The sequence below is a fragment of the Borostomias antarcticus genome, assembly GCF_949987555.1.
Source record: "Borostomias antarcticus genome assembly, chromosome: 10".
Lineage (NCBI taxonomy): Eukaryota > Metazoa > Chordata > Actinopteri > Stomiiformes > Stomiidae > Borostomias > Borostomias antarcticus.
In genome coordinates this window covers 23,993,446-24,005,945 of record NC_140243.1, presented here as the reverse complement: position 1 = coordinate 24,005,945, position 12,500 = coordinate 23,993,446, and the positions used below count along the sequence as shown (strand labels likewise).

Genomic DNA, 12,500 nt, shown 5'->3' with positions numbered 1-12,500 from the left:
CGACTTTTTGTGTGTGTGTGTGTGTGTGTGTGTGTGTGTGTGTGTGTGTGTGTGTGTGTGTGTGTTTGTGTCAGGGATCTGACCATTATCCAAGATCACTATGTCCCATGCAGACATGTCTCTGGCTCAGTCTAAAGCCCACACACTGCACTGCTATGCCAATATTAGGAAGCTGGTGAGACAAGATCAAGAGAATCTTCTGCTAGGAGAAAAGAAGATGCTATAAAGCCTACAGAGAGCTGACAACTGACCTACAGAGAGACCTACAGAGACACCTACAGAGAGCTGACAACTGACCTACAGAGAGACCTACAGAGAGACCTACAGAGAGCTGACAACTGACCTACAGAGAGACCTACAGAGACACCTACAGAGAGCTGACAACTGACCTACAGAGAGACCTACAGAGAGCTGACAACTGACCTACAGAGAGACCTACAGAGACACCTACAGAGAGCTGACAACTGACCTACAGAGAGACCTACAGAGACACCTACAGAGAGCTGACAACTGACCTACAGAGAGACCTACAGAGAGCTGACAACTGACCTACAGAGAGACCTACAGAGACACCTACAGAGAGCTGACAACCGACCTACAGAGACACCTACAGAGAGCTGACAACCGACCTACAGAGACACCTACAGAGAGCTGACAACCGACCTACAGAGAGACACCTACAGAGAGCTGACAACTGACCTACAGAGAGACCTACAGAGACACCTACAGAGAGCTGACAACTGACCTACAGAGAGACCTACAGAGAGCTGACAACTGACCTACAGAGAGACCTACAGAGACACCTACAGAGAGCTGACAACTGACCTACAGAGAGACCTACAGAGAGCTGACAACTGACCTACAGAGAGACCTACAGAGACACCTACAGAGAGCTGACAACTGACCTACAGAGACCTACAGAGAGCTGACAACTGACCTACAGAGAGACCTACAGAGACACCTACAGAGAGCTGACAACCGACCTACAGAGAGACCTACAAAGAACTGACAACCGACCTACAGAGAGACCTACAGAGACACCTACAGAGAGCTGACAACTGACCTACAGAGAGACCTACAGAGAGCTGACAACCGACCTACAGAGAGACCTACAGAGACACCTACAGAGAGCTGACAACCTACCATCCCATTGCAGCAGGAATTTTTTTTCGCAGATGAACACTGAATAATTCAACTGGGTAGTCACAGGCTATTTTTTAAGTGGCAATCTCAATGTACTACGTCAGTCGGCAATAACAGACGTTTATTAATATTATAGATAAATGTCTGTTATTGCCGACTGACGTAGTACAATAAAGATTCAGACAACCCCCCAATCATGAGAGCCTTCTCATTTGCAGTTGTGAGGGTTCAAAAGCCCGCGTTAAACTTGTTTACTACACGTATGTGTACAAAAGATGTCTACCACGCGTCTCCTGAGTACCTGTGGATCATTTACTGCGGTTGGCTGTGTACGTCCTCAGAAATTAACATGCCGCGAAAATATGTGATAGTCTACAAGTATGGGTCGTTAAACAACAAGTACTGTATACTGGCTTAAGAGCCGGGGCAGCATTGAAACCCACAAAATGTAGCGAAACGTTTAACTGGGAATGGTTGTGTGCTGAACACCCTCTGTGTTGTTTTAGTTGGATCCATTGTGCGCACTGCCTCTTTAATACAGCGAGGTTTATTCACGTCACTGCTGATTGGGTAACATCTCTGACACGCCCACCAATCGAGAGAAAACGTACCTCAAAACCTATGGTTTCTGCACAACCCAAGCCCCCAGGAACAGTTCTGGGATGCGTTTCCCAGAGGCATTGTAGCGCTACGGTGAACGCCGTAAGATAAACGTAGCGCTACGATGCCTCTGGGAAACGCAGCCCTGGGCTGTGAGGCGATGTTGGCGTAGTGGCCAAGCTCGGTATTGCAAGTCACGTGACGCCGTGACGCCATCTTTTCCCATAGACATACATGGGAAAAGAAACAGCTGTCCGGATTCCATAAAGTTTTTCGGGGTATCACTCAAAGTCGAAAATAACTCTTAGAATTAAGTTTTAAATCAGTGGTTACATTTTCCTTTGAAGCCAACAAGAGCTGGAGTTTAGCAGCTGTTTCTTTCCCCATGCATGTCTATGGGAAAAAGGGAGGCGGGGCCAAGAACAACTCTATTGTGCATGTGCTGTGGACCTCGAAGAAGGATTTGTATAAACTTGCCATATGCGCTGGGCGAGCAACTTTCATTGTAATGTACGGGCCGCCATGAGTTCTCCCTGGCACCACCTTTCCAGCATTAACCCTAAGCGGCACACAGATAGTGAGGCGTTTTACCTCACACAGAGAGTGAGGCGTTTTACCACACACAGATAGTGAGGCGTTTTACCTCACACAGAGAGTGAGGCGTTTTACCACACACAGATAGTGAGGCGTTTTACCTCACACAGATAGTGAGGCGTTTTACCTCACACAGAGAGTGAGGCGTTTTACCACACACAGATAGTGAGGTGTTTTACCTCACACAGATAGTGAGGCGTTTTACCTCACACAGATAGTGAGGCGTTTTACCACACACAGATAGTGAGGCGTTTTACCACACACAGATAGTGAGGCGTTTTACCTCACACAGATAGTGAGGCGTTTTACCTCACACAGATAGTGAGGCATTTTACCTCACAGATAGTGAGGCGTTTTACCTCACACAGATAGTGAGGCGTTTTACCTCACACAGATAGTGAGGTGTTTTACCTCACACAGATAGTGAGGTGTTTTACCTCACACAGATAGTGAGGTGTTTTACCTCACACAGATAGTGAGGTGTTTTACCTCACACAGCAGTGGTCGGTCCACCAGAGAGGAGAGGCAGCTCGGGAAGTAGAGCGGCCGGCCAGGGATCGGAAGGTCTCCGGCTCCATCCCAGCTCAGTGTACCGAAGTGTCCTTGAGCAAGAACCCCAAATTCCTCATGGGTGGCATGGTGGCTCGGTGCGTTATATACCGTAGCCTCACAGCGAGAAGGTCCTGGGTTCGATTCCCGCATGGGGACATCTCCCGGGTCTTTCTGTGTGCATGTTCTCCCCGTGGTCGCTCATGCCTGCGCCTACTGTCTGCTCCCGGCCGCCCTCGGCAGAAGGATGGTGGGATGGGTTAAGATCAGGAGAAGAATTTAATCAGTGGACGCTCCTGTCATTCGTGTGCGTGTGTGTGCGTGTGCGCGTGTGTGTGTGTTTCGGCGTCGCCGCCTCCCGAGTGCTGTGTTCATTGCCTGACGAATGAAGATATTATTTTCATGTAGTTTGGAACTGACACTCACGCCTCTATCAGCAATCACGGCCGCTCCAATCTGGTCTCCTGCACCAGGATGGACATTCTAAGTTATGGTCTTTATGAACTTTTTGAAAAGTTCTAGATTGACACTTTAACTCATTGAACTCTTTGTAGAGAGGAATGATTCTCTGATGAACACTTGTTTTTCTATAATAAATGGATTTGAGCAAATACACTTTGCAGCCTTCATTTTCTTTATTTTATGTTTTAAATTGAACACAACAAAAACATTCCTACACTAAATCTTTTTTAGTCCCGGAATGACTTTCCATGTTTTCCTGGTTCCTCAGAGTTCCCAGCAGCTGATTGGTGGTGGAGTCTGTCCATCACAGCCCTTCATAACATGGGATTACTGGGCAATTACTGTCTCAGTCAGACCCTGGGGTAATTATAGACTTTCACCAGTTCCCTTACGAGGTCCCACGCTCTGGCTCAGGGTTTCAGGCCAACCATCCTCTGCCTTCAGACTGAACTGATGCTACCAACACACACGCATGCACGCACGCGCACACACACACACACACACACACACACACACACACACGAGTATGCATGCCCGCACAGACATGTATTCACATGCCTCACCGTATGCATACTGAGACACACATGGATGCACATGTGTGAACAGAAGTGTGTGCGCACACACACACAACACACACACACACACACTCTCTCTCTCTCTCTCACACTCTCTCTCTCTCACACACACACACACACCTGAGGGGTAGAGACAAGCTTCAGATAGCTCACTGTCTCTAATGACACACCTGCACCTGCCTGCTATGCTCAACTGGGTTAAAACAGTACATGTACAGTAATGAGCAACTGCCACCATTAGCAGTTAAAGGAGTAGTTAAAGGAGCTAAGGGAAAAATCATGTTTAGCCCTGTTTTAAAGGAATAGTAAAGGAAAAATCATGTTTAGCCCTGTTTTAAGGTGACTTATGATCATATACAATGGTTCAGATCAAAAAGTTGACAAAACTAGCACTTTTGAGAAAGTCTGATAAGTTCTCTACCACCGTTTTGGTCATACAATGGATGTCGGTGGACACCTTGAAAAATCATTCAGAAACATGTTAAACTCTCAATTTCAAAGACAAGAAGCTCACCGAGGGGGTAATTGGTGTCCGTTGGTGTTCTGACATCAAATTTGCCGCAATGTATGAATCCTGTAGGGTTTTATTGATCATTTTATGAAATCCATTGACGCGACCGTTGTAGATGTGTAGATCAATCCGCAGAGGGGATTCAGGAAGCGGAACTACTTACGGTAGCTATTGTTATTGTTTATGTTGCTAGGCTCCCTAGTTTGCAGAAGTTTACACACGTATATGCTTCGACTAAATAGTTCTATACTAAATATTTAAAAAAGCCTTTCCAGATGAACTAGAATCTTACTTTATTATATGTCAGAACGCCAACTAACACCTCAGTGAGTTTCTTGTCTTTGAAATTGAGAGTTTAACATGTTTTTTTTTAATGATTTTTCAAGATGCCCACCCACATCCATTGTATGACCTAAACGGTGGTAGAGCAATTATCAGACTTTCTCAAAAGTGCTAGTTTTGTCAACTTTTTGATCTGAACCATTGTATATGATCATAAGTAACCTTAACACAGGGCTAAACATGATTTTTCCCTTTACTACTCCTTTAATGAGAAAAGGGAAGAGCATCATGTCCTGGATTAGAGATGACGGCAACACTAGACTGTCAAATAAATCACTTTAATCATTCACTCTCACTATATAATCACTGTATTACATACTGTGCCCACAGGCTAGTCCCCAGTGCCCTGAGTCTACCCATCCCCATACTGTAATTCCCTGACTCTACCTATCTCCATACTGTAATTCCCTGACTATACCTATCCCCATACTGTAATTCCCTGAGTCTACCTATCCCCATACTGTAATTCCCTGAGTCTACCTATCCCCATACTGTAATTCCCTGACTCTACCTATCCCCATACTGTAATTCCCTGACTCTACCTATCCCCATACTGTAATTCCCTGAGTCTACCTATCCCCATACTGTAATTCCCTGACTCTACCTATCCCTATACTGTAATTCCAAACTAGAAACTGCACTCTTCATTTTCTAAGTGTGATTTAGTCTAGGATTTGTCTTCAGGCGTGTTTGGGAATCCAAGGCTGTACTTAAGCTCTAACACCCAAGAATCCCTAAATGTACCCTAAACGTCCCCTAAACGTACCCTAACCGTCCCCTAAACGTAGCTACGGTGGAAACTCACTGACTCCCAATAGCCTGGGTTTGTACTGTACAAAGAATCTCCCTGCTGTCCCCCTCAGCTCCCCTGGTCATGGGCCATACAGCTCAGCCTCGTCTAAACACACCCCGTAACATGTTTACCATGTTTACGTTTACCGCTCCACCCTACCGTCCGCTGCGTTACACGTGTGGGACAGGCTGCTCCCTCAGAACCACTCCTCTACGGCCGCCATGCCCATCCAGACAGAGAGTCTACCTCTCACAGACAGAGAGGCTCAACTCAAACCCACATTGTTCCACCGAGGGTGTAGTTCTACTTCTACGGGTGAGACACGGTCACGTGGCGTTCATTTGGGTCACGTCTCCTCGGAGGTCTAGGCCCGCAGAGGACGCCGGTTCGGACTATTCCGCTACAGCCCTGTTGGTTTTCCAATGAAACGTACCCCGGCTCTAGTTACTGCTTTCAGAATTCACTCGGTAGCAAAGATTCCCGTACCAAGGACAGCCTAGCCAGCGTTTCTGAGCATCAGGCTCAGTGTGGTCTACAGACCTCCACCGCCTCTCGTCTCTACACCGTACATCCAGCCACCTCTCCACCTCCATCTCTGACTGATGTTTGGTTTCAGCGTGAGCATGAAAGAACGCACATCTAACACACATCTGCAGCATATACACAACACACACACACAGCGCAAAAACATCTGGAGAGGGCGGCTTTGTTTTCCTAACAGCTCTGGGGCTGTATATGGGGGCTTGTTACGCAAGGCTTTGGGGGGGGGGGGGTCACATTTATCATCGGACGGTCAACAGAGGGCCATTCTGACCGACTGTCAGCTCGGGTAAACAGCATGTCAGCTTGCGTCACATAACACACATGGGGGGGTGGTTACTGTGTTCATTAGACACAGAACAGTACAGTCAGCTGCCATCATGGAACATCTGGTCCCCGTCCCTGTGGAGATACTGAGTGAAGTCCAGAGTGGACTTATGTAGGGCAGAGAGCGAGGCGGACGGCAGAGGGGGAGGAAGATGGCGTGTCGCCGTCGCGGTTCGACCTCTATGAACCTGGGAAGGTGAAATCAGGACCCCTGACATTTTTCTTTATACCTCCGCCATTTCTGGAATGTATCATAGGTCTCTTTGACTCACGGCGGCTTGAGGGAGACCCACGTCCGATGGAAGACATGCAGATCCTGCTCTTGATAGTCAGCTGACGTGCCCAGACACGACGCGTCCCTTCCATGAACTGCAGGCGATTTCCGCGGTGAGAAGCAACGATGCTGACTGTTGCATAACTGCTCGCCTACAGACGTGCATAGACCGATAAATCCCCCTAGCATGATCTTCGCCTGACAAACTAGGACAGGAAGTGGGAACCAGAGCTTCCTGTTCTATTGTAGGCGTTTGTCTTTCCAACGAGGTACTGTATGAAACCGCCAGCTCATCTTCAAGCCTATACCGTTTTCTGCCTCCCCTAGTGCCTCTCTCTCTCCCTCCTACCTTCTAACCAGGTCCAGTGGATGCCCCACAGTCGCCCGCAGACCACCCTGAGTCTGATAGATACCTCCGTGTCAGCTGTGGATGTCGTAGTATTTAGTTAACACACACACACACACACACACACATACACATACACACAGACACACATCAGTCCACATCCGGCTTAGGCCTGGACCTGATGCTCTTAGCCTTTCTTGCTCTGAAAATGTATTTTAATGTAATTTATTGCTCTATAAATGTTCTTAGCCGTTCTTAGCCCCCAGGAGATACCTGTTTTTTTTGCTTCCCTCTGGAATATGTAGAGGTGGGTCGTATGCCCACCTCCCTTGTTCTCTGTAAAGCGCATTGTGTTGCCTCTGGGTATGAAATGGGCTATACAAATAAAGCTTTGATTGATTGATTGATTGATTGATTGATTGATTGATACAGTAGCTTCCTGTGAGTCATAACGGACCCGTAGTGTTTCATTCATAGCTTCCAACGCATTCACTGATGCTTCAACATCCCTGTACAGGTCTGAACACAATGTTCAGTACTGTATCCTTGTCCTCCTTTAGGGCAGACCTGATCTAGGGCTGACTCCAGGCTCACATTCCCACAACAGGACCAGGATTACCATATCCTTACTCTCTCTCCTACTCAATGGACCATAAGTAAGTAAGTAAGTAGGTAAGTAAGTAAGTATGTAAGTAAGTAGCCTTGATAACGAGTGGAGCAGGAGCCTATACCCTGATTCCTTAGTGTGAGGCAGCTTGACATACGTACAAGTACACCCCCATGATGCTAGTACAGTATGTTGCAGCGACTTACCTCCAATCCAACCCTTGATGCTGAGTGCCAAGCATGGAGGCATTGGGCGCCATTTTTTTTAATAGTCTTTGCTATAACTCGGCCGGTGATCGAACCCCCAACCTCCCAATCTCAGGGCGGACACTCTAACCACAAGGCCACTGAGCTGGTACTCCACGGACCACACTGTGGGTAAAAGGATTGAGCCTTTCCACCTGCCTGTGCCAACCGAACTCTCGTCTGGCTGTCTACCTATCCACCTATCCGTCTGGCTGGCTGTCAGGGCCGGCCTCTCAGTACGCTGCGTGTTGGTGGTCTTTCTGCCTACTCGCTCAACCCCCCCCCCCCAACCACCAGCCTCCAGGACTTCCCCACCTCTTTCCATTCGCTCAGCTAATTAACCCAGAGAAGGAATGTAGGCAGAGTCGGTTCATAAATTGTTCCGCACTGCCGTTTTCCAGTGCCGAAAAAAAAGAAATGAGTTTGACGGTCTTATACTTCATGACATACTTTCTCCCGCTCAGGAGAGTTCATGACTGGTTTATAGAGCTGTGGTGTGAGCCAACCACAGCTCGCAACAAGATCCAGGTGCTACCCATCTGTCAGGAGCCCAGTTCCAGAACATCGAGGTGCTCGGTGGGGAACTTCCTGCCGTAGCCCCTCGGAGAAGCAACCCTCAGGGGATGTTATGACACGATGTCATCTCAGTTTACCTCCAGCCTGAGTGTTATCCAAACAACACTGTAACTTCTCCTCTCACCCCCCCTTTTAACACACACACACGCAAGCACGCACACGCGTGCACGCGCACACACACACACACACACACACACACACACACACACACACACACACACACACACACACACACACACACACACACACACAGAGTACAGAGGTGGTGGGGAGTTTCCAGTCCGTGGCACGGCTGTAGGCTGAGCTGGTGTTTATCAGGAAGTCCAGACCAGATGAGTGAAGGAGCGTCTGGACCGGCCGGCACTCACAGACTGATGGACACGCGGCCGACTCTGAAGTGACTCCACATCACAGACAAAATGTACTGGATACAGTCATAGCAGATCAACCTAGGCAGTAGTGCTACAGGGACCCACTCAATTACAGTATGTTGTTGTACTCTACATGCTAATTTTCTTAGTGTACAGTTTTGAGTCATCAGTGGAAGTGGGGTTGATCTGTGTCTGTGAAAACAAGTGGTTATCCTGAATCTGAGTACTGTAATTCTATTACCGACTGAGCGCAAAGTAATCCATCAGTATCCCACACAGAGTGTCTGCTGCTAACATCATGACTGCTCAAGCAGCTCCAGCAGACTAGAAGGATCCAGCCAGGCACGGCAGCACTGTGCCAAGCCTAGTGCCTCGTAATGAACTTGCCAGCTGCTTAAATAGCAGAGGTATCCCATCTGCTCGCACAGGGAGGAAGGAAGCTGTAGAGTCGATGACCTCCTCCTTCATTGTTTTTGTTACATAAACAGACAGGTTGAGACGGGATGATGCATAGGCTGGTTAGCAGCACATTATAGACCTACTGTGATGCAGTGTACCTGGTTGGCACTGACTGAACCTATCCATGTGTCTTGAGTTCTAAGATCTACTACCAAGGGCACCCCACTGTTACCATCACCCCCCCTGACAAGCCCCGGGCATTCGAATATTTTCAAAGCTTTTTTAGTGTGCCACTCCAAGACACTGGCCCCTCTGCCCCCCCCCCCCCCCAAAAAAAGTCTAGCCTAGGAAGACATCCTTTTAGTCCAAACATGCCATTTGAGCTTACAAGTCTAAGGTAGGGTCAGTGTTAAGAGTTCCATTAGGTTAGCCTATATTAGGGCTTATCACAGGTGTGTGGTTCCGAACCACGAGTGCTACAACAGCACTGTGCTGAGTGAGATTCCATGTTTACATAATAGAATATTATTATGAATCCTACTGTATGTGCTGAATTGTTGTCTTAAAGCGGTGGTGCCCCAGTGCCAGTCTATTCTGATCCTTCCAGGTGATGCAGGTATAGTGCAGGAGGACAACAATAACACAGATATCAATGGATGCCTGTCAGGCAGTATGAATTATATAAGTCTGGTATCAAGGTCACTTTTCTCATATAACTGGTAGACCTTATCATTCTTTCTACACTCTAAAAAATGATGTGTCAAAGACAACACATGCATAAGAGTAGCCTATTTATTAAAGGATATGGTGAAAAGTAATTGTGAATTATGTAATAAAAGATTTAGGTGACTGTAAAAAATAATGTAAAAGGATATGGATAAACAGGGGAAGACAAAACTGTAGATCCTGAAATGAACTCCTGAACATTAACTCGGGCCGCTGAATCATCGGCTACGTTGACGAAAGCGCATTCTAGGGAGTAATATGTTGGATTTGGATGAACTGCCTATACTCACCCTTTCACTCAGAAAACTCGTCGCCACCCCGACGATGAGCAGCATCCAAATATTCCTCATAATTCCCTCGAGTGGTGATGTTGACTTGTAGGGAAAAGAAATGTAAAACGCGCGTACAATTTAGGCAACTACAAATCTGTCGCTCTTTCACGCTTGTATGAAGACCGCAAACAATTCCTGTCAATCGAATTATCCCAAAACGTTGGTATCCCGATCTTATATAGCCTATTCGTGATGTTCCTCTCCACTCCACGTAAGTTCCTTCCTCTTAGTAGGCCTACTTTTCTACTGAGGTGAGTCCTATAGCGAGGCCATTACGCAAAAAACTGATGCGCTCAGAAGGCATGATTCAAGAACAGAAAAAAACAAACCAGCGAATGGGAAATCTCAGTTTGAAGTCTTGATCTTGATCACAGAAATCAGGTCAGTTTCTGAAAATGACCTAAATTTAAGCAATGAATAACAGACAATTCTCCACTGATAATGCACCCTATAATTTGATGATTTTTTAATAAGTAATGACGGTATTCATTGAACTTGTTGTTGAGACCATAAGACAAAAACACAAAAACATTAACACCCAATAAAAGCCAATATTTGCACACAGTAAGGCAAACCAGTCAAATACTGATCCCTGACATGTCCAATAACTTAATTTCAACATCTCTGTGATGAACATGAGGCGATACCACTTCGCAGTAGTATAGGCTAAGGTAGCCTATAGGCTACTCACTACACTTTGCTTCCCCCTATTGGAGAATAGCGATCATTGTTCCTGTACATTAGTAACTTACAAATATAATGCAACACAACCCATGCCCCTGCAATTGAATATTTATTCAATAATATTCATGAAAGTGTGGTTATACATCAATGGATATTGTTCACCTTATAAGGATCGGTTCTGGGTCGGAGGTTCATCTGAGGTGATCAACTATTCCAAAACACAGCCTCTCCTCCAGTGTTAACACAGTAAAACGCTTAAGTGAACACAGTAAAACTTTGAGTGAAAGCATCTGATAGTGACTGTAGGTGAAGGATGTTTCTTGAGTAACAAGGAATGCATTCCATTCCAGCGCATCACGCTCAGATCTGAATGAGAAGATCCTGCCCACTGATTGGCTAGCTGGGACGTTACCACATAGTTAACATTCAAACAAATCCCAGATCCGTCAGAACTGCCTTGGGGTTGAAGCAGGATACAGGGCAACCAGTCACACGTGCTACCAGCGAGACTACTAAGCTTTCAAGTCTTAGTAGACAACATTTAGTCTAAAGTGCAGCCAGTTCTTGTACCATAATAATAAGGCAAAACCTTTCTGTTTCTGTTCATCCAGACTGTATAATATACTGTACATGAGGTGCTTAAAACATAACATGCAGGCCTTAATAAGGCAGGACAGACCAGATTCATTTAAACTCAGACTAGACACATTTCACATTACAGAATTAATGTAATTGAAGGAGGTGGCCCACAAACTGCTCAAAAATGAGGCATTGAGATGCAATCAAAATATTGCTTTACTCCATAATGTGAAATGATGACTGTCACCTTTTCTCAATGCCTCCTCATTTTTGAGCAGTGTGTGGGCCGCCTCCTTCAATTTACACAATACCTTTCCTGGCCTTATGCACCTGCACCTCTCTCACAGCCCAAGAGCGCAAACCTTTTTAATTTTTTCACATTCCAGAATTACAAAGACCATCAGAGATTGGCCAATATTTTCCTTTACAATGACAATCACAAATAAAGCAATTTACAGTAATACATTAAAATGTTTCCCTCTCGTACAGTAAATAAGAATTGAAATGAAACTATTGATGATTTTTACTCTGTGACTTCATCTGTAGATGACAGAAACACACACACACACACACACCCTTTACACCACACGCACGCACGCACACACACGCACACGTTTATTATGCTGGACCTGAGGATGGAAAATGAAGCCAAAGCCAGTTCTCTTCTGAGGAAATATGTCAGTGAATTGAACAATGAGTTTACCAAGAGGAGGCTGAAGATGCATGATATGAAGACAAAGCCCAGAATGTGTTACTGTCAGGATGGAGAGGAGTGTTGTTTGGACTTTTAAAAATAACATGGCTTTTCATGTGTTCATCCTTACTGTATATGAAGGTTGAGGTACAGTTGTGCTATCAGTAAGTTTACAATTATAAAAGTATGATAACAAAATCCCCACTGTACATCCACAGTAAACATCACAAC

General features: G+C 46.0%; 2 protein-coding genes across 2 annotated transcripts in view; both read right to left on the bottom strand.

Annotated features, from left to right (window-relative positions):
- LOC311314309 (syndecan-2-like) overlaps positions 1 to 10,522 on the bottom strand; it is a gene marked incomplete at its 3' end in the record, with an annotated part of 16,411 nt that extends 5,889 nt beyond the window's left edge. The window contains exon 1 of the mRNA XM_084444648.1: positions 10,271 to 10,522. Within this exon, the coding sequence (XP_084300774.1) occupies positions 10,271 to 10,330 (60 nt within the window). The 5' untranslated portion in view covers positions 10,331 to 10,522. The remainder of the gene's footprint in view (positions 1 to 10,270) is intronic.
- Positions 10,523 to 11,911: 1,389 nt separating this feature from the next.
- mrs2 (magnesium transporter MRS2) overlaps positions 11,912 to 12,500 on the bottom strand; it is an 8,664-nt gene continuing 8,075 nt past the window's right edge. Inside the window, exon 11 of the mRNA XM_084443778.1 lies at positions 11,912 to 12,500. This exon is cut by the window's right edge and continues 163 nt beyond it. The gene's annotated coding sequence lies outside the window, so the exon portion shown is untranslated.